The sequence below is a fragment of the Chamaea fasciata genome, unplaced genomic scaffold (genome assembly GCF_029207755.1).
Source record: "Chamaea fasciata isolate MVZ Bird 193981 ecotype frontalis unplaced genomic scaffold, bChaFas1.0.hap1 SCAF_10, whole genome shotgun sequence".
NCBI classification, from domain to species: domain Eukaryota; kingdom Metazoa; phylum Chordata; class Aves; order Passeriformes; family Sylviidae; genus Chamaea; species Chamaea fasciata.
Window position 1 is genome coordinate 5981168 of NW_027094095.1, and position 22193 is coordinate 6003360.

General features: G+C 50.6%; 1 protein-coding gene across 1 annotated transcript in view; it reads left to right on the forward strand.

The window, feature by feature from the left end:
• Positions 1-22193, forward strand: part of TNR (tenascin R) — a 75361-nt gene that overhangs the window by 39317 nt on the left and 13851 nt on the right. The window contains exons 2-15 of the mRNA XM_066192169.1: positions 3339-3894; positions 6635-7111; positions 7548-7811; positions 8592-8707; positions 11126-11276; positions 13867-14136; positions 15835-16020; positions 18732-18821; positions 18934-19197; positions 19842-20108; positions 20219-20338; positions 20829-20972; positions 21624-21743; positions 22042-22185. Of these exons, the coding sequence (XP_066048266.1) occupies positions 3399-3894; positions 6635-7111; positions 7548-7811; positions 8592-8707; positions 11126-11276; positions 13867-14136; positions 15835-16020; positions 18732-18821; positions 18934-19197; positions 19842-20108; positions 20219-20338; positions 20829-20972; positions 21624-21743; positions 22042-22185 (3109 nt within the window). The 5' untranslated portion in view covers positions 3339-3398. The remainder of the gene's footprint in view (positions 1-3338; positions 3895-6634; positions 7112-7547; positions 7812-8591; positions 8708-11125; positions 11277-13866; positions 14137-15834; positions 16021-18731; positions 18822-18933; positions 19198-19841; positions 20109-20218; positions 20339-20828; positions 20973-21623; positions 21744-22041; positions 22186-22193) is intronic.

The window sequence follows — 22193 nt, forward strand, 5'->3', positions numbered from 1 at the left end:
GCTGCTCCAAGCATCCACAAACACAGGTTTCTTTTCTGCATTCGTTCTCACAAAGCTGCTCACACAGATCCAGCCCATCAGCAAAATGTAAAAATAACTGAAAATATATAATTAGGCTGGATGCACTGTGGATTTAATAGGGTTTTTATATTTCTTCCTTTGCTGGCCCATAAGGCACAAATCCTGGATGGAGAGAGGCTGATGGGAAGGGAAAGAGAGAGCTTTTGCTGTAGTATATGTTTGGCAAAACCCCCAAATATTTTTCTCAGTTTTATATTGTCTGTATTTTTTATTGAGCACTACAGAGAAATTGCAGCAGATTGGTTCTTTCACAGCTCCCCAAAGTTGAAATGCTTTGGAGCCAAAAGCTCAATGCCTGCCAAACTTCATAATTAACCGTAGTAACTCTTTAATTTGAACTTTAATTCAAACACCCATGTTTCAGGGGGATTGTAGGGAAAAAAAAAAAAAAAAAAAGAGCAAAACAAACCAAAGGTAACCAGTTCTGGTAAAATACAGAAGCAGCCCCAAGCTTGTGCTGTGTCAGAGGCAAGTGGAGATCAGGGATCCTGTCCTGGTTACACAGAGGCCTTTCTGGGATGGAGAGGCATCGTCCCAGTCCGGCAGAAAGTGAAGGAGAAGGACATTGACATCAGACACCAGGAAAGGGATGGGCTCAAAGTTGCCTTCACTGCCCTGGATGGGAATTTTTCCAAGGCTACCTCTAGGGATGAAGGGATTAAAGCCATCAAGAAGGTGGGCGTTTTATCCAAACTTGGGGACAACAAAGTAATTTTAAAAAAAGATTAAAAGCGACCTAGGTAAATTTGCTCTAATGGAAGCAATTTTGCACATTAAATGACACAGAAATCGGCTTTTTTTCCTTGTGAAAGAGGGACAAAAATATACAGTCCTGGATGTGCTCCCCCAGTCAATGTTTTTTAATGGTTCTATCACTGCAGTGTGAGCTGGACTGGGAAGCATCAGGAGCACAGTGAAATAGGGAACCCAAAGGAGGAATGTTCATGCAACTTCTCTTCCCAGGCAGACAGGACTCAAGTGTCAGACTGCTCATGCAGCCCCAGAGCTCTCCCAGCCCACCCTGGCTGAGCTCACCGCGATGGGTCCTTTAGGGAAAAGCAAACTGTTGACTCAAGGAGCAGGAGGCAGAGCCGGACCAGATAGGGAATAGAGATGACAGAGCTCAGGAATGCATTCACAAATTTGGCAGGGCTTCAGAGCTGTCAGCCCAAGCTTCTGGGATGAAGTTGAGGATTAATAAGGATGCCTGGCCTGCTCTGGGTTGGAGGACACCAAGGAGCATCCACCTGCCCTGTGGATTCAGCCTGGTTTGAGCCGGGGTCAGCCTGAACCATGGTGACTTTTCACCATTTCACAACTAAGAGCCCAACCAGAGATATTACGAGAAATCTTCGTAGCATCATGCCCCAGGGATTCCAACATTCCCACAGCATCATGCCCTGCCCAAGGGGTAGGAGGGGAATGCCACTTGCCACTCAGAACTGAGAACAGGGCAGCTGTAATGAATGTCCTGACAAAGATTTTCAGATCAATAAGCCTGGCAGTTCCTACCAGCAAATGAATGGCTTTCGGTCTATGGATTACAGAGTCGTTAACTACCCAACCACCCTGCTCGCTGTCATTAGTGGGCAATCACCGTGTGTGTCTGCTCACCCTGCTTTATTCACCATCCATCTCCCACTCCCTCATTCCTGCATCCACACAGAACCCTTCTCCCCCCATCCAGCTGTGCTCACAAACAGGCTCTGACGTTTCTCTTGAGGCCGGTTGAGTCTGAAGAGGGGGAGAGGAAGGATTTCATTTCCCTGTGTTTCAGCTGCTCCTGTAATCCTGCAAGGAGTCTTCCTTTGTAGCACTGGCCTGGCTCGGAGCAGCTGGCTCATGGCCACAATTACTTCCACTCTGAGCACACACAAAAAGCCAAACGAGAGGCCAAGGAGGGAGTGCTGAGATTTGGACACCAACGAGTCAATCAAAGGCAGCCGGTGTTCATTAGTCCCTGTGCCTTCCCCTGTCACGGCCGCCCCATTATGCAGGGACAAGGAGTCTCACTGTGGGTCAGTCAGGGCCACCCAGGAGCCAGCAGAGAGCCCACAAGGCAGAGGAGGACTTGAGGGAGTCAGGGTCTGACAATGCAGCCCCAAATTGCCACTTACAGAGCCTGTCTTCTGTGAGCATGATCAGAGCCACCCCACTGCAGAGTTATTTCCATTTCTCTTGCTTTTCCTAAAACCAGGGGGGCAAAAAGAGATCTTACCAAAGGAGTTCCAGGTGCTGTTGGAGAGAAACCAGCGAACATATATTTTCATTCAGCAGCAGGTTAATGAGGGAGGCAGGGATGTTCCCCAGGGAGCTGGAGAGGAGCTCCAGAGCAGGAGGGCCATCAGAAGCAAGAGACGACGACTGTTCAGGGTTATGGCATTGGCAGAGGGTGGCAAAGTAAGGTGTGGTAAGTGGCCCAGAGATGAGTATTTGGTGCTCTGATAGTACCAGATCAATTGTTTCCTAAATAAAAAAGCAGTAACAATAAGAATCTGTCTTTGTCACTGTTCAGGGGCTATGGCAAGGCCTTCCCACCAGCCGTGAGTTCCATTCAGGGTTGCTTTAGGCTCCACCAAAGCCAGCAGGACTGCACGTGGGTCAAGCTGGCCCCACATGTGTCTAGATAACTGCTAAGAAGGATTTGCCTCTCTATGCTGAGCATAGTTCGGAGGCTAACACTGTGGAGTCCCTCGAACACCACAGGGGAATTCCCAGTGTCCCACCCTGGAAAGATCTACCACAGAGTTTCCACCCAAGCTGAAAGAAGAGACCTCCCCCATGGTGCCTTGCAACACCGTGTAATACACCAGACCCCTTCTCCCACAGTGTCCCTAAATCTTGTGGTTTCTTCTTTCCCTGCTTCGCCATTGGTTGTGGCATCCTTGGCGACCGGCCCTGTCTTCCCTATAGGACACTGCCCTTTGCCCTGCCCTTTGCACGGCCCCCGTGCCCCCTGACCATTGGTTCCTGACCCCTGTTTAGGCCTGTGCACAGCACATGGCCAGGTCCTTGTTCCCGATTTCCCTTCAGGGTGTTGGAATAAACCTCGCTGGAACTGATCTCACAAAGGCCCTTCCTGCCTCTCTTTGCTGAACTAGCCGTGCGTGTGTGATGTGTGGGCTTGACTGCTTCGCCTGAATTCCCCCCAGGCGGCTTTTCCACAGGAGATACTTATTGGGAAATAGGTAGAAGCACACCATCTAAAATCACTGCTACATAACACCAACCATGCTCTTTTGCTTCTGTGTTGCCAGGTCCTCCCCGCTCTTGGCTGACCAAGACTGGCTTGGAAGGCTCTTCCCTCTCCCAGGAAAATGGGGACTGATGGTGAAAACCCGGTCCTGAGGAATGTGGTCATCAGCTTCAACCTGCTTCTGCTGGGCGCTGTCCTCAAGCCTTTTGAGTGCCGGTTGGAGGTGACAACAGAGCCGGCTGAGAGGACAGCAGTGGACGAGGCAGGTGGCCTTGCCAACTGCAGCCCACCTATCAAAGAGCAGCCCATGGTCTTCCACCACATCTACAACATCAACATCCCTCTGGAGAGCTGCTGCTCATCCATGTTCAAGTCTTCGGCCGAGGAGGTGAGTTCAGAAGACGAGCGGCTGGCAGAGTACACGGAGCAGACCTCCGACAGCGAGAGCCAGGTCACCTTCACCCACAGGATAAACATGCCCAAGCAGGCCTGCAAGTGCTCCACCTCCCTCCCATCCCTGCAGGAGCTGCTGAGCAGGATTGAGATGCTGGAGAGGGAGGTCTCCATCCTCCGGGACCAATGCACCTCCAATTGCTGCCAAGAAAATGCAGCCACAGGTAGTAATGCCATCCTGTTAGCTCTTGCTGGGGACTGAGGGCGTGAGAGGAAGGCAGGAGAAATAATGCAAAACCTGATGATGCCACTCAGAGTGGTGACACAGGAAAACCAATGTTTACCCATGATGGGGCTGTGGCTCTAGTGAAAAAACATAGCTTAAGGCCTTTAAGCCAGGAAAACCCCTGGGAGGGCTTTGATCACTCGAGTGCCCATGCCCCACTTGCTGTAAATCTCTGTAATGGAGAGAGAGCTGAATCCCCTTTAGGGATGAAATTACAGCTGGTTAGGGGTGAGCAGGGGGATCTCCCAACTCTGCAGTTCTTCCAACACTCTTAGAAATCTGTCACTGCCTGTGGGACAAGGAGCAGAGATGCAGCTGCTGCTCCCCTAAGCTATCCCTGGGCTGAAGGAAGCCCCATGGAAGCTGGCAATAAGCTCCTTCATCTTCTCTGTAGGGGCAGTGAATAAATCTGAAAAGCTGAGTTAAAATAAAAAAAAAAGGATTAAAAAATACCAAAAAATATATTAAATAAGCAAACAAAACCTAAAAAAAAAAAAAGGGCACAAACCCATCAACATGATATTTCATCTGAATAAAAAGACATGCTTTTGTGGAAACCTCCAAGAGGTCCCATTGGGGTTACTCCATTAAAGGCAGCCCCTCATTTCACTTCAGCTGTCCCTCAGGGTCGGGTAAACAGCATTCAGCTGAAATGAGATGGGTCAGGAAGGTTTGGGCTAGCAGCTGCATTTCCATGGTACAGAAGCCAGCATATTTATACTCTTCCTTGTCTCAAGGAAGAGGGGCTGTCTCAAAGGGCATCCATCCCAAATGCAGCCCAGCCCTGCTTGTGGCTTCAGTGCACCAGGGCTCCTTGCAGGGAAGAAAACACTAAGTGATGAGAACCACACAGGGCATCTTCCCAGGGGAAAACTGCTCTTTACACCAAGAACAGCAACAGAAAGGAAGAGAAATGAAAAGTAACCCTTTTACCCCTGATACTCACTGCATTTTTTTTTTAAAGTTTTGCAGCTATTAGTGTGATTTTTCCAGTGGTACCCCAACACCTCTAAGTGTAGGACACATTAAAATGAAATGGGCGCAACCAATGCTCAGGTCAAGAGTTACACCAACAGTGTGTTGGTCAGGGAGGGTGAAACAAGAATGGACACATATCAGGGTGGCTTGGGCTGGCATCTATCATGTGGCCAGTGGAAGTCAATGCATTCCCAGCCACAGCTTCAGCCCACATCCCTCCCAATGTCACATTCATCAGCTGCATTAGTAACTAAGACAAAACAGGAAACAGCAGTCTGTGCAAAGTGAGGGTTAAAATCACGTAGGAAATGCTCTGGGAAAAACCTGTTTTCAAGGAATTAATTTGAAACTCTGATGGGTCTATTTGGGTTACTTGCAACATACGTAGACAGTCCCATTAAACATTCATTGCTTGGTGGAGTCTCCATTCCCATCACAGATGTGCCATGCTAAAACTGGAGTAATTTCATTCATTTTTACCAGAGTTGCTTTCAATTCACTGCACTGCAAAGGAAAACAGGATCCCTACTCCACCACCCAAGGCATTTCCCTGAGGAAAGCCTCTTTCCTCTAGCACACTTACAAGCATCCTCTCTCATCTTTGGATAACTTAACTAGAGGCTGAGATCTGAAGAGATCCTGACTGGCATTCCCAGTATTTGCAGTTTGGATGGGAATTGTCCTGCAAAGTAACCCAAATGGATCTGTCTGGCACAGCATGTAACTGAGCTGCTTTTACATGTGCATCTGCTACATCCCCCTTTGGAAGAGTTGCTTGGAAAGGTCAGCTAGGATGGAAAATTTAGCTGGGCACAGAGTCCTGGGGCTTGGAGGTCTGCGGGGTGCAAAGGTTTCCCACAGTTTGGAGGAAGCACAGAAAGGGTTTCTATTCTTCCTCAGTTCACATGAGGAAAAGCAGTAAAAATCAGCAAGGAAAAATTAGCCTGCCTGGGATAAACCCATAGCTGGAGCAATGGCTCTGTTTCAGGGAAAAACAGGGGAGCATTAGCAGTGTCAGTGACTGGTGCCTTCATCCCCACCATCCCTCCACACCCCAGAGCATCCTGTGCAAGGCTGCCAGGTAAAGAGCGGGCATTAGAGGTGCTGGCCACAGAGCCCGTGTGCTGTCCCTGCTTTTCCACAACCTCAGTGTGCCCAAAGCCAACAGTTCTGTCTTAATCAGGTTCACCAGGATAGGGATGAAGATGATGTCTTTGGGTACATACATACTTTGTATAGGAGAGAACGCAGATGGAGATCTCTCATCTATAAAAAGGAGAAGTGGGTAGACATGGGACCAGAAGAGTCATACCTGATGCAGAGGGTTTGGCCAGGGAAGGTTTTTTTTCCCAGTAAGAGGTCTAGGGAAGATCCTATCAACTGAGTGCTGAGCTGGAGAGGAACTAAAGGGACCACCTGCACCAGCACAAGGTTGGTGGCACCCATAGTTACAGAGGCCACTGCTCCCTAGGGAAAGATCCGCCCACACCCACCGCAACCCCGTACCACCAATTCTCCCCCTTTCAGCCCTAAAGCCATCAGCTCACCAGAGCTGGGCATGCTCAGAGGGACGGCTATCCCCCCCTTGCCCCACACCTGCCCCCTTCTCCAGCCCTTCAGAGGGCTGACCTAGGGCCAAAACTGACCTTTTTCCACCTCCCACCCGGTGGGTTCTGACCCTCGGTCCTGCATCCCTGCAGGGCAGCTGGATTACATCCCCCAGTGCAGCGGCCACGGGAATTTCAGCCTGGAGTCGTGCAGCTGCGTGTGCATGGAGGGCTGGGCTGGCAGCAACTGCTCCGAGCCCCGCTGCCCTCGGGGCTGCTCCAGCCGCGGCGTGTGCCTGGAGGGCCAGTGCATCTGCGACAACGACTATGGGGGCGAGGACTGCTCCCAGCTCCGCTGCCCCGCCGGCTGCGGCTCCCGCGGGCTCTGCGTGGACGGCGAGTGCGTGTGCGAGGAGGGTTTCACCGGGGAGGATTGCTCCCAGCTGCGCTGTCCCCGCGACTGCTCGGGCCGGGGCCACTGCGTGAACGGCACCTGCGTGTGCCAGGAGGGCTTCGCCGGCGAGGACTGCTCCAGGCTGCACTGCCCCAACGCCTGCAGCGGCCGCGGGCTCTGCCGGGATGGGCTCTGCGTCTGCGAGGAAGGCTATGACGGGCAGGACTGCTCAGCAGGTAGAGGGGGGGATGTGTGAGCGCAGCCGGACTTGAGTGTGTAGGCAAGGGTTTCAAGGTGCCCAGAGTCCCATACGAGCACCGTGAAGCCTGGGAGAAATCTATACCCGGCAGAGTGTAGGACACTTAGGACACACTGCGGCCCTACAGTGTGGCTACCTCCCTGTTATCCCTGTCCCCAATAAGACACCACGGACAAAAGTTTGGGAGGTGAGCAAAAAGTTAGTGAGGTTCATCCCAACATGGGGGCTAAACCCTTAGTGCAACAGGTCCTCCTGAGCCTTTACCTTGCTATAGCTGTTCAGACAACCACAGACAGCACATAACCCCCAGCCCGTGCCCATGTCCCACCAGCAGAACTACACACCCTCCCACAGGAGTGAAGAATAAGCCGCGCACATCCTAACACTCTCTGTACCTCTGCCCTTCCCACCAGTGGCTCCTCCCGAAAACCTGCGGGTGACGGGGATCAGCGACAGCTCCATCGAGCTGGCTTGGGACAGCCCCGGGGCAGCCACCGAGTTTGTCGTCTCGTACCAGCCCGCCGTGCCGGGGGGCACCCAGCTCCAGCAGAGGGTGCCTGGGGACTGGAGCAGCATCACCATCATGGATCTGGAGCCTGGTGTTGCCTACAATGTCAGCATCTATGCAGTCATCAGTGACGTCTTCAGCATCCCTGTTACCTCCAAGGTGATGACTAGTAAGTATCCTACTGCATTTGTCTCTTGCTACTCATGCATTCTTCTAGCAGCACAAACTTGAGCCTTCAAAAAGAAAAAAAAAAAAAAGAAAAAAAAAGAAAAAAAAGTATCTGTATAGGGATATAGGGAAGAAACAAATGTGTCCACCCTCTTCAGAAAGACTTAGTTTGGATGAAAACCTGGATGTCTAAAAAGAAGAAAAAGCTTCCAGAGTTTGATTGAAGCCCGCAGAATGTGGCCCAAAACATTACATTTTTTTCCTCTGAGAAAATACTACAATATAACAGAGAAGTCCAGGTTCTCTTCCCACTCCTGAACAAATAATTCCCCGTGATGATTCCCTGTGACACAGGCAATAGTGCAGCAAGAGGAGATGCTGCTGTGCCTCAGGAGAAACACAGTCCTGACCAGGACCGTGATGCACAGAGGAAAACAGGAGTATCAAGCTGTAATGCCAGCTTCCAGAAGGGTTTCTTGGAAATTAAGGATACAGAGGGCAGGGAAAAACCAGAAACTGTCCACACACCCCTTTGTAACCCCATCATTCACTCTGTTCACATTATAGTGCAGTGGGATGCTTCAGTGTCCATGGGTCCAGGCATTTCCCTCTTTTCCCTCCAACCCACGTGGAGCAGGGAAAAAGGAGTTTTGCTAACAGTTACCAAAAGCTTCCTAGTTTTTGCTGCCCAGATAACAAAATACCCACAGGGAGCAGGGTGGGTGCAACAGCACATGCACACCCACCCCGCTCTGCTCACCACCCCCTGCTCCCTTTCCAGACCTCGCCACACCACAGGGGCTGAAGTTCAAGACCATCACAGAGACGACAGCGGAGGTGCAGTGGGAGCCCTTCTCCTTCCCTTTCGACGGCTGGGAGATCAGCTTCATCCCCAAGGTACTGCTGCCACACCCATGGCATTGCAGGGTAGACCCAGGCACCCTGAAAGCACCCAGTGAGTGGATCCTAAATCAGTTTCCAATTACCCCCTTCCCAAAATACCCAGCCTGTGTTTGCCATTTGTGTGCTGCACATCAGACTCCCCCAGACACTGCCAGCCTGCATTTCCCCGTTAGTTTTTGTGTCAAGCCATACATGTCCTCAAAGAAAGGTCCCCGAAAAAAATCCAGTGATGGGAAAAAAACCTTCCAGCCTTGCTGCCTCTTGTTGTTGCACCCTCTTTTTCCTTCCCATCTCCTTTGCAATGACTCTTTCTCATCCTCTTCCTTGCCCTGCTCTCTACACTAAGCTCCCCAAAGCAGCCTGGATCAAAGTGAGCAGCTGCTGGCTCTCAGACAACAACCTTCAACATCCCCGAGTCACACGCACGCTTAATTCCTGCCATGGAATTTTAATCGCAGTGACGAGCAGGTAGAAATCGTGCCAGAAAAGATGAAAGGATAAAAATGTTGCCCTAAATACCCCGTAGTTTCTGTGCGCAGCAACAAAAATTGTACATCAAGTATTTAATCTATATTCATAATTTCTACACCATTTAGCCATAAGTATAGCTTCAGTTGTATATGGAGCCTCTTTACAAGAGTATTCAAGCCCCAGCAGTAAAAGAAATGCTGATTAAGGGCTCAATTATGATGTTTTCACTTGTACAAAACCTTCACTGGAATCAAAGGCAGCTCTGGGCAGTGGAGAACTGCAGAATTTGGCCCCAAAGTTTTAAGTACTCTCAACTATAAAGCATCATTGCACAGCTCAAAGCAAGGGCCCAATTGCCTTAAATAACTCAATTCTCTAATTTCCAAAGAGTTGCTGGAAGATTCTTGATGCGATGTTGGTTACATCCACATACAAATTGTGTCAGAATTTGAAGCTCACGTAATGTAGGTGTAGAGCCTGGGATAATTTTCAGTCACAATCAGGTGACCATTCAGAATTAAAGCTGAAAAAATATAGCAATATCAGAGAAAGAGCTTTTGGTAGGAAAAAATAGCTCTTTCAAACATTTCACTTTTACCCAGGAATTAAGCTGAACAGCATCTCCCTGAAGTAAATAAATGCAAACCATTGGTTCTCTTTTCTATTTTTAAGCTTGAACTTAAAAATACATGGAAATGTTTGGGGATTTAAAGGCAGATAGAATACAAAAGGATGGCTGTTCCTGGATCCAGGGTCTTGGGCAGGGAAGGGATGTAGCTGACTGGGCTTTAAAGTTCTCAAATCCATGAGTCAAAACATAAAGTCACAGTCATGCTCCTGCCCATCAGCTGCCAAAATTGGCCTCTCTTGAGTCTCCATTGTCGGCTTTTCCCCTAAAATTAGGCAGAGGGTGCTGTGTCCTTTACTGCCCTGCAAGCAGCGTTTGCTTGGGTACATGCAAAACATTGCCACACTTCAAACAAACCCAAAAGCCATTCGCAAAGGCTAAAAACAACAGCTATAACTGCAGCATCACAGCCTCCGTGAGAAAAATGAACCTCCCTGTCTCCCCAAAAACTGGGTGAGAAAATGCTAATTTGGTCCACAGCAGCTCAACGAGGATGCTTGCAGCTTCCCACAGAGCTCTTTCCACTCTCCTTTCATGGTCTCCATGATGGTCTCAGCCCCACAAAAGCTGGGTCAGGCAGGATTGCCCATCTGCCGCCTGCACTGGGGATGGGGTGGGAAAAAGACAAAGAGAAGACAGATTTAGCAAAGAAAATTAGGAAAGGTAAAATGGCAATTGATGGCTGAAATGGAAGATTTCCTGTTTAATGAGAAAAGAGATGAATATGAATTGAGAGTTATGTGCAAAGATTTGTTTAGCATGTTATTAGTGAAGAGAGCAGCAAGAAAAGATCCTTTGTCCAAACACTGGCAGGAAAGGTGACATGTGCAGTTGTTTAAAGCCTTACAGTTTTTTAGGGCAAAACTGCAAGGCATAAATGAGTGTACTAAAGACGGTTAAAAAGCAGGGGATGGCAAAATAAAGACCTCACAGCTTCATACCTATACATCAGCAACAAAAGGCTCCTGGCACCTGAAGAGCAGGGAAAACAAGTCTAGCCAAGGCCTTGGTTAAATCATCTTTCCTCTTCTGGAGAACAGCAGAGGCACAAATGGCAAAATACAGAAGCTGGGGAGGGAGGAGGGGTGGGGAGGGTTTTGCAGCCCAACAACACGAGTACTCCGCGCTTGGTGGGTGACTTCATCCCAGGTTTCTCCCTCCATGGTGGGGTGTGCCAAGGTGACAATGGGATTTGGGGATGCAGAGTGGGCCGTGGAAGGATGCAACACGGGGGGCACCTCCTCTCCGTGCATCAGTCCCCCCAAAACACCAGTTGGTGGGGGAGGGTTAATGCGTGTTTCATTCACTGACAGAATAATGAGGGTGGTGTGATCGCCCAGCTCCCCAGCAGCGTCACCACCTTCAACCAGACGGGGCTGAAGCCAGGGGAGGAGTACACTGTCACCCTTGTGGCCCTGAAGGAACAAGCCAGAAGCCCTCCCTCCTCCGACAGCGTCTCAACTCGTGAGTGAATCTGCCGTGGGGGCAGCACAACAGTGCACAGGGCTTGGTCCCAAAAATAAAGTCCCATCAACAAGAGCGGCTGGCATTGCATGGGCAGGGATGAAACTGAGAGCACCCAGGTGCCCAAACATTGCAGCAGCAGCTTCTTCATGCAGTGTTTTGTCCCTCTCTCTCTTAAATTGCTACAAGTGCAGAAAGCGTGGTGAGGTTAATGGGGTTGGGAGTGAAGACCCAGTTCTGCTTTTATTGTATATCTGGATAAATTATTCTTCTCTGCTAATCTCATATTTTGGAGGCTGGATGCCCTCAAGAAATATATCTACAAATGAATTACTTACTCATATATAACAGATTAAAACTCCCACCTGCTTTTGTGCCATTAAATGCCCTCAACTTCCACGTATTCAGGAGAATCAGGCAGCAGGGCAGGGAGCCAGGAGCAACAGCATGTCCCTTCCTAACCAATTTGTTTGGCCACTCACTGGTCCATCCTGTAGACCAGAGAAAATTCAGCTGGGTCTTCCTGCTGAACGAGATGCAGTGACGGGCAGAGCTCATGGGGGAGGAAGAGGCTCTTCACACCAGATCTGTTGCAGTCTGCCTTGCAAGCCAGGCAGACGTCTACTACCACCATTTGAGCTGTTCTAAAAGGAAACAGCACATAAATAGCTGCCGGAGGGTTGTAATAAGGTGTTGCTAATTGAGGCAGCTGTGAGAGTGAAGGGAGGGTCCCTACACCGCAGCAGTTTGTTGCAGGTCTGAGCTTCCCCAGCACAGTTCGCTCCTCCTGCTTTGCCGCCGCTTTCAGCTCGACGTGGCTTAATAGAGACATCTCCTGGACAAGCCCGAAACTTCCTTTCCCTGGGAAGTCAGCAAAAATAGAAGCTGGTACTTCAAACTCAACGGCTGACCTTTGCAGGGAATGCAGGTGGAGTGGTGGATCTGTGCTCCGTAAAGGCATCTCTGTGCTGGCGTGTCTGCCTCCTCTGCAGCACCCCCAGAGCTTTATCCCCATCACCCTTGTTCGTCCTCAACACCTTGTGCCAGGATCAGGCAGCAAAGGTGTGGTTTTATGCCACGCAGCTAAGTGGATCACCTGGATGACTGGACAGCATGAAGTAGTTGGAGATTGAGGGTGTGCACGACCTGGTCCTGGCCAAGCTGGACCTGAACACTGGGCTTCCCAGCTGTGCTCCCTCCTCTGCTGTTCTGCCCTCAGACCTTATCTCACTACTCCAAATTCCTCCATGTCTTTTTCTAACCCTCCCTGCTCCTTCCCACCCCTGCCCACATGCTTGTCCCCCAGAACTTCCAGCCCTGAGGTGCAGCATTCGGCAGACCCTTATTCTATACTGTCATTTTCTAAGACATGCAGTATATTAGCTATATGTGTATGTGGTATAGTCTAAATTACAGAACCAAAGTGGGTTTTTTCACCCACCTTGTTATCATCTAAGTGACAAAACAGGCTGCCCAGCAGACTTCATGCATGAGCACTGCAATGGCACAGGAGATATGGCAAGGCTTGGCTCCATCCATTCATCTATCCATCCATCCATGACTCAAAGCATCCATCAGCCAGGCTTGAGCCCAGGACATCCAAAGGCTGAGTGTTGGGGGATGTGGAGGAAGGAAGGACCCAAATCTCTGAGAAAAAAAAAAAAAAAAAAAGGCAGAAATATCCAAAAAGGCCTCCCAGTAGATCTTTGGTATGAATTTCACTAAAAGCCTTTTTCTGAAAGGTTTTTGGACACCCACCATAGCCCCACAGCCAGCAAGTCATGAAGACAGCAGAGCAGTTGCATTTTCTTTTCTCTTCCCACTGCCAAGACACCAACAGCTTTATGAGCTGATCCCTCAGTTTAAGGACAAACCAGGAGCTGGCACCAAAGCAGGAACATTTCTAGAGACATGCCTCAGTTCTCAATGCTTGGATCTTGTCCTTGGCCCCACGTTATTTAACACATTGTCAACACCTTTCAAAAGACATAATACTGTTGCTGATAAATTTTGCCAATGATGGAAAGGCTCAGAAAAGAGTAAATTGAGTAGAAGAACATCAATAAAAATTGTTTGGATAGTTTGAAGAATTGGGCACAAAGGAAAATTACATGTTTTTCAATGCAAAAGTACAAGCAGCTATCTAAGAGCAAAGAAAGTGTGTTGCAGTTAGATATAGGAGTTTTATATCCTGGGAAATACCACCTTAAAAAACCAAGGAGGAATTATTGCTGACAACCAGCTCAAGAGAAGGGCATGACTTGCATTATAGCTGTAATGGGTATCAATGAGAAAGCTGCTGGGTCCTGCTCTGGTGTTCCCAGAAAGCGGAGAGGGCTCAGGGAAGAGCCAGGAGATTGGGACAAGGGACTGGGAGCCCATGAGGACCAAACCCCCGAAGTACCTTGGGGTCAGGGTCACGTCTCTTGCCCATGCCCCCTGTCTCCCATGCCCCCAAATACTAATTCCAGCCGCTTTGACGGTCAGGCTGAAGCATCCCTGAAAGCTCGGTGTCCCCAAAGCTTCCACCTTTCCCCATCTAACTCTCCCAAAATAACAGGTGCCCGTTTCCCCCCCTCCTCCTCCGCAGTCATTGACGGCCCGACGCAGATCCTGGTGCGGGACGTGTCCGACACGGTGGCCTTCGTGGAGTGGACGCCGCCGCGCGCCAAGGTGGACGCCATCCTGCTGAAGTACGGGCTGGCGGACGGGGAGGGCGGCAGGACCACCTTCCGCCTGCAGCCCCCCCTCAGCCAGTACTCCCTGCAGGCCCTGCGCCCCGGCGCCCGCTACCACCTCGCCGTCAGTGCCCTCCGGGGTGCCAACGAGAGCCAGCCCGCCTTTGCCCAGTTCACCACAGGTAGCTAAGCTGGGAGAACTGGTGTGAAATTCTGAGCCTCTGGCAAGCACGGGCAGATGGCTTGCTGCCGTCTGCAGGTGGGCTGTCCTGTTTGATCCAGAGGAAAAAAAAAAAAAAACAGAGGGGCTTTTGCCTCTGGGGTTTAGTGATACTTGTTTTGCTCCTGACACAAGTGAGCTGGGGTTTAATGTGGTGTGCTAGGAGGAAGAAGTGGAATGAAAACACAATGGTTAAAATGCAGGCTCGAATGGAGACACCTGAATGCATCCCATCACAGAGTAAGGCAGAGCAAATGATTTGGCTCACCCTAAAATACACACCCTAAAACTGCTGGTAGTGGCTGTTAACCGCTAAGCCTCCAGCGCAAAAGGCCCTCTTTATTCCCTGTGCCCCACAGGGATGCTCATATGGTCCCCAGGGCAGTCCAGGTGATCCCAGATAGCAGTGACGAGCCATGGATGGACTTAACCCCCCATATTTAGATGGTAAACCCCAAGCCAGCCCCATCTTGGCCATGTCTTGCTGCAGCATCAAGGCTGAACCTGCCTGGGGCATACATCCCTACCAGCTCCAATGCCTGTTCAGACCCACAGCTTAGAACTCTAGAACTCAGCAGTTTATGTCTTTAAGAGTACCCATAGCTCAATGCACAACTCTTGAAAGCACCAAAATGCTCAGCACAGGTCTGAATTCAATGAGACACTCGCTCCCACTCAGCATCAAGAGCCAAGGCAGGTGCCTTGACCAAGGAATCAGCAGTCAAGCAGCTGAAACCAGCACAGCCAGAAACATGGTTATCTTACTTTATATCTTCTCTGAACACCCTAACTGGTCAGTAAAACTTTAATTAATGTTAAGCCTGCAGATAGCTAACAGATTTAATTTACTGTGCCATAAAGGAGGAGTCAGAGTGTGTATTTCTGTGCTGGTTTATGGTATATAAATTATTTCTCATGTACATTACTGCTGGATTTGAGGCTCCTACTGTAATAACTGTGGTACGTGAATTGTGTGTGTACATATCTCTATAGATAAATATTTTGGACGAGACGCTTGCCCCAACTGATTTGCTGCGTTAGCCTTCCTCGCTTTATTTCCAAAAGGCAACATAAAAATGCCCTCCCAAACTCAGATCCATCACCATTACCCACTGCATGCTGGTGCCCAGCCCCAAGCTGTTGCTCACCAGAGGGGTGTATTGTGCAAACCAGAGCAGATTCAGTACACAGCCTAAGCAGCACCAATAAACAAACCCTTTGGGCAATGTCTGAGTGTGAATGAGCCTGTAAAGATGCTCAAGATTTTCTTCTAAGAGCAGTTCAGGCCAATGCATGGCTACTACAGAGCCCTTTTTTACTTGCTCACAGTGCCTTAATTTCTTGTACTCTAATATGGGGGGAAAGAGTTTACTTTTTGAAAAACCATGGGATTAGCTGCCAAACCAGCTAATTGAGGATGCTGCGAGTGCCCAGCATTTGCATCACTCTCCTGGGTGGCCTCCTGCAGTCTGTGCTGAGCAGGAAGTCTGAGCAAATATTCCAGCTCTTCCTGCCAGGACATGCTCTGGGGAGGAAGGGACACATGTGGGACCTCCTGGATGTCTCATGCAGGTAGCCCTCCGCTGGTGTCTCAGTGTGGCAGGGCTGCGGGGTGCCTTCCCAGCGGTGAGACGGTGCCTCTCTCCCTTGTGTCGCGCAGAGATCGATGCCCCCAAGAACCTGCGGGTGGGCTCGCGGAGCCCCGGCAGCCTCGAGCTCGCTTGGGACAACAGCGAGGCCGAGGCCCACAGCTACAGGGTGGTCTACAGCACCCTGGCCGGGGAGCACTACCACGAGGTCCTGGTGCCGCGCGACACCGGCCCCACCACCCGGGCCACCCTGGCAGGTATGCGTGCACCCACGCGCCCTTCCTCCCCCTCCGTCCTCCTCCTCTCCAGCAGGTAGGGCAACGGAGAGCCCAAATCAGCACACCAAGACTCAGTAGCCCTTGTGCTGGCACATTGTTTTGGAGTTTACTGTTTACCGGAGAGAAGGTTTTCCTTGGGATAGAGCTCATTTTCCCCTGTGTGGGCCTGGGGGCACACCTCCAAGTAACGCACCTTCAGCAAGGATCTGTCCAGGTAGCAAATAGAGCTGGCAAGGGGCAAAGTGAAAAATGAGAAGTCTCTTAGGCTGATCTACAAGAAAATATTATTTCACCCTTCTCTTTTTTGCTTGTTTGGAAAGAGCCATGGGTGATGATGCCCCGTGGGCTGTGATGGAGAGCCAGGCTGCCCGACTTTTTTGCCTTTTTCCAAATTGGGCTCAAAGCAGACCCAAATACAGAGATGCTGGTTTTGAACAAGTCCTTTAAGTGGTACATTATTCAGGCCAGCAAAGGGGATGCAAACACCACCCACCTCCCACTGCCAGGAAAACCCCAAACACCTTATGCAGCAACACAGCAAAGCACCATGTGAGATGTGATTTCCTTGGGTTTTTTTGACTAGAACTGCTTACCCTATTGATTTGCTGCTCTGGTGGCATATTTTGAGCAAAGAAAAGAATTACATGCAAAAACGTTCTCTCATTCATCTTGAAGTTCTTCAGTATGACAGGACACCAGGTTCTACCATGTTGACTTTCTGCTTTCCCAGGACCTTCAAGGGCTCAGGAATCTGCCATGCGGAGTTATAGGAGAGAGTTCAGTGGGAAGGTCAAAAGCTAAGTTACGGGCACAGCAGCAGAGTCACAAGAAAGGCTGGAGGGCAGCAAGGCGATTAGAGCAGTTATCTTCAAAGATGTGGAATGCAAAAATTAGGGCTGGTTTCTTCTGTGTTTGTCATGAGGATGTGTGAGGAGAAGTAGGGTGAGATCAGAGACCCAGTGCTGGACTCCTGCTAGCTTTCCTTTAGGACATTTCTGGGCTTTGTAGGTGAGAAGCAGTATTAAAAATGGGCCAAATCCCCCTCCCTGGGCAGAGGGACAACAGTGACACACACTGCAATGATATCCACAGCTTGACTTGAGCTTGCATTGGAGTATATGGCAGCCTGAAGTCTCTTGTTTTTCTCCATAAAACTAAAAAAGCTGCCAAAGCTCTGGCAGGCTCAGGCAAGGCTGCAAGAAACCCAACTGGAGCAAGCTGCAGAGATGCAGATTCTTAAGTTAATTGTAGAGAGTGATTTTTATATAGTGCCTCCATCATCACGCAAGTGCATTACTTCCAGTCCCCAGGGTACTATGTAATAAACAAACCAATTTAAAAAAAAAACAAACAAACAACCTAGTCATAGCAGAAAATAATGAAAAACCATTCTGCTGGCAAAAAAAGAATTATGATAGTCATAGTGTGGATGGCACATGAGCCTCTCCCATAGCTCCATAATGTACAGAGTAGTCATGTCCTCCAGTCTTGTTGGATGCTGTGCAAAACCCATTGGGTTTTTTTTCCCGGTCACCCAGGACGTGGTGGGATCCATGGTATGAAAACAACCAGCAATTCTTTCAGCCAATCTCATCTACCTGCAGGAAAAGCAGTGAGGAATGGCACTGAGCTGAGCACATCAAAGATTTAAGCTTAAAAATGCAGCAAGCCTGGCCCTGACCCATAGTCTCTATTAAAAATTAGCATTTGCACAGAAACAACCATAATTTTGCTTGTCCCAAAAGAGCTGGGAAAAAGGTTTATAGCCTCCTGCTCATTTCTTCCTTCTCCTTCCCTTCTGCCAGGCTCTTCTTTCCAGAATACTTTTGACACATCTTGAGCAGGGCCAAGGGGGTCCATCTTCTCCCCATCACCAAGACTGCACTGTAGCAAGAGAAAAGCAGGGGAGGAGAGTGTCCCTCTCTCCTGACCTCTTGGGAAAGGTTTTGTGGCTCCAGGGGATGCTGCCCCTGGGCAAGGCATGGTGAGGCTGAGCTGGAGAGTTTATGGCTTTTTCTAGCTTTGTGGGAAAGACCATGAAGCAGAGGGAAGAGGAGAATAAAGCCACCAGCGGCCAAGCAGAAGTGACAGGCAGAGAGGCAAGAGATACCCCACGGAGATAAAGCAGTGCAAGAGGAAAGGAGCTGGATGAGCTCAATTCCCAAGTTCCTTGAGAGAGGCACCTCAGAAAATGTCTACCCCAAGGAACAAGACTTGATTCAGCTCCCAGAAAGACTGCACTTTTCCCAAATAATGCGCATTTCATTTACTCCGCATAATTTATTTCTCTCCAAGACACCAGCCCTGTGACAATATTTGATGTTGCATCACTTTGGAGAAAAAGAAAGGTACTTTATCGTTCCCATCTCAGCTCTCACACACAGGAGCTTCTGTCTCACTGCCAGCAATTACAGCAGACCTCAGCAACAACTTTTAAAAATGGCTTGTTTCTGAGCTAAAATAACCCAAATTTCCTGTCCAAAGGTATCCACAGGGCTTTTTAAAAAGGCTCAGCTCTTCTGCAATGTGCAGAGAAACTGCTGACCTGTGGGAGAGCTGCTAACCCCAGGGATGCTCTGGAGGGTTCTCCTCGTCCCCACCTGTGGGAGGTGGAAGGGGTCACACACACCGAGACCACCCTGTCAGGTGCTGCTCTCAAACCCCTTCATGTTCTTTGCACTCCCTGGTAGATCTGGTGCCGGGAACGGAGTATGGCATCGGGATTTCAGCCGTGATGGACAGCCAGCAGAGTGTGCCAGCGACCATGAATGCCAGGACTGGTGAGTTTGGCCCCACTGCCTGCTCCAAGCACAGCTGGCTCCTGTGGCTCAGATGCCCCCATAGGACAGTCCGTGCATGGGGACAAAGATCTGCACCAACCCTCTCCCACAGAGCTGGACAGCCCCCGGGACCTCGTGGTGACAGCCTCCACTGAGACGTCCATCTCCCTGGCTTGGACCAAAGCCACGGGTCCCATCGACCACTACCGCATCACCTTCACCCCTGCCTCAGGAATGGCCTCGGAAGTGACAGTGTCCCGGGACGAGTCACAGCTCACCCTCTCGGAGCTGGAGCCTGGGACAGAGTACACCATCTCCATCATCGCCGAGAGGGGACGGCAGCAGAGCCTGGAGGCCACCGTGGATGCCTTCACAGGTAGAGAAACACAAACTGGGATGGCGGCAAGGGCACACAGGCCTTGTTGGCACCTCTGCCAGCCCACTGCGTCCCTGGCACCAAAACCCTTGAGGTGGTGATGGGGATGAGAGCTGGGGTCAGTGTGTCCACACTGGAGCAGTTGACCTCGAAAGGAGGATGGCTCTAACAATGTGGTGGCACAATCCCTTTGGACAGAAGCACTGAACACACTTGTTTTGCTGGAGGCTCCCAAAAGGACAAGATAGATTTGGGGAAAACAGATAGCCCTCTGCTGTCCGCTGGGGTCAGGGTGGGCTGTGTGTCTTTAAGAAGAAGAAATGAAGCCTTGGGGAACCTCACAAGCGCCTCTGGCTGAAAAGTCTGCTGTCATGAAATGCAAACACATACCATCTGTTGTGGCACAAGTCCATCACCCACCATATGGGTCTGGGATGGAGGATGTTTGCAGGTGGAGCTGAGAAAAGTGCTATTTTTCCTCTCCTGGTTCTGCCTCTTGATCCCAACACAGTTTCAGATCAATGGAGAGCCCAGATCTTCAGCCTTCCCATCTCTTTTAAGTATTCCCATACAAGCACTGAGAAAAACGTGGAGGTAAGGATCTGCAGATGGTTGGGGTTGCATCTCTCCTCTCCATCTTCCAGGTGTTCGGCCCATCTCACAGCTGCACTTCTCCCAGCTGACATCCTCCAGTGTGAATGTCACATGGAGTGACCCATCCCCACCAGCAGACCGCCTCATCCTCACCTACAGCCCCCGGGATGAGGAGGAGGAACAGCAGGTCACACTGGATGGCACCCGCAGGCACACCAGCCTGACGGGCTTGCAGCCATCCACCGAGTACCTGGTGTCACTGGTGGCTGTGCACGGCACCATCAGCTCTGAGCCTGTCGTGGGCTCCATCACAACAGGTACCACGGGACACCCCCCACCAGGCATGGGACGTCACCGGGGAGGGCAGGCAAGGGCATGGGGAGTGGACCTGCCTCCCACAGCTTTTCTTTGTACTCCATCTCACCAGGGATGGACGCACCAAAGGACCTCAGGGTGGGCAACGTCACCCAGGAGTCCATGATGGTCTACTGGAGTGCTCCCATCGCTGCCTTCGACCACTATAGGATATCCTACCGTGCTGCCGAAGGTAACAGGCCAGAACACTCCTGTTCATGCTCTGAGCTCACAGCTGCCAACCCTCCCTCCATCCCAAGCAAGCCACTAGGTCATCCTCACCCAGGCAGCATCCCAGTGCCTTGGGCAAAGCGAACAATAACTGGGATTGACTACCGGGCAGAGGATGGGAAGGGACCACTGCAGCCAGCTCGGCACAGAGGGGCACACAGAATGGCCCCCAGCAGTGTGCCCTCCCCAGAGATGGTTAAATTCAGGGCTCAATCCTGAAATCCCACCTCCTTCATCTGCTTCGACTACCTCATCTCCCTTGGCCCCCAGTTTTGTTGATAATGCTGAAAAGGCCAGGCCAGCAGAGTGATGGGCACAGAGGAGTGCACCTGCAGGCACGAAACCCAGTTACCTTCAGTGTCCTGTGGAGCTCTCCTCCCCTCCCAAGCCCCTCCTGAGCCCCAGGGATGGGACCAGCCATGATGTCAAAGCTCTTGGCTCCATCTCTGCAGGGAGGACAGAGAGTATGGCCATCTCCAGGGATGCCACCGAGTTCACCCTCCACGATCTGCAGCCTGCCACCAAGTATGAGATCGGGGTGAAGAGCGTGCGGGGCCGGGAGGAGAGCGAGCTGGCCTCCATCACTGCGTACACAGGTGGGAAGGAACTCTTGGTGGGCAGGGAACAATCAAACAGCATCAGGTCCAGCCCTGCCCAGGGCTGGCAGTCCCTGCTTGCACTAATGCTTAGGTGACTGAGAGCAAGCTGGACCTCACACCAGCCGGATACAAGCTGGAGATGATAAGTAGGGCTCACAAGGGCTCAGTGTGGGCTTTTGAAGTATGTCTCAGCAAAGTTTATCCCAAATATGCATGGGTAGTCATGGGTAAAAGTGATAAACCTGTGTACCAGGCACAAGGAAGCCAGAAACATGAAGCTGGGCAATCATGACAACCTTACCTAAACAGAGTACAGATTTCCAGAAATAATCCCTAGGGAAGCCCTGTCACAAACAGCATCTGCTGCAAGAATAAAACCTTCTGCTATCTCCAGACTCCTCAAAACCTAAAGAAAACCCCTAACATGCCAGACTGGGCATCAAGAAGAGAGTGGATGAGCAGCCCAGGTAGCAGAGTAGCACAAGCTATGACATCTCTGTACTCCAGCTTGGGCAGCAGTAACTCCTGTGCAGCCGCATGTGTCTGGGCAGCAGGACAGGACATAGAGTGATACGCCGCAAGAAGCCCTTCCAGTTCATAGTCCAGTCTCCTAATGCCTCTAACTCTCTGGATCTCTCTCCCACGCAGCCATGGATGTCCCCCTGGGGGTCACAGCCACCAACATCACTCCCACCGAGGCGCTGCTGCAGTGGAACCCGCCGCTGTCGGAGGTGGAAAGCTACGTCCTCATCCTTACGCGTCGTGCAGGTACACCGGGGCTCTGTTTCAGCTCACCCCAACCTCTCTCCCATCCCAAAGCCCAGGGCTCAGTGGGTGCCCTTCACAGAGGGAGTAGGGAAGGAGCCCTTGCCTTGGGTTTCATAAGGATTGTGAGAAAAATTAGACCACCCTTCAGACTGAACAGCATCACTACAGCTCAGCTGCTGCACAGTACCTTATGGTGTTTCAGCCATAGAAGTGCTTTTATTAATGAAGTCATATCCAGAGACACATTTTGGAGAACGACCCTGAATGTCTACCTTAACTCACCCCTTTTTGCTTACAGTTGCAGGAGAAACAATTCTGGTGGATGGAGACAACCAGGAGTACCAGCTGACCAACCTGCTGCCCAGTACCACCTACACAGTCTCTATGTATGCCACCAGCGGGCCTCTCACCAGCCAGACCATCAGCACCAACTTCACTACTCGTACGTAC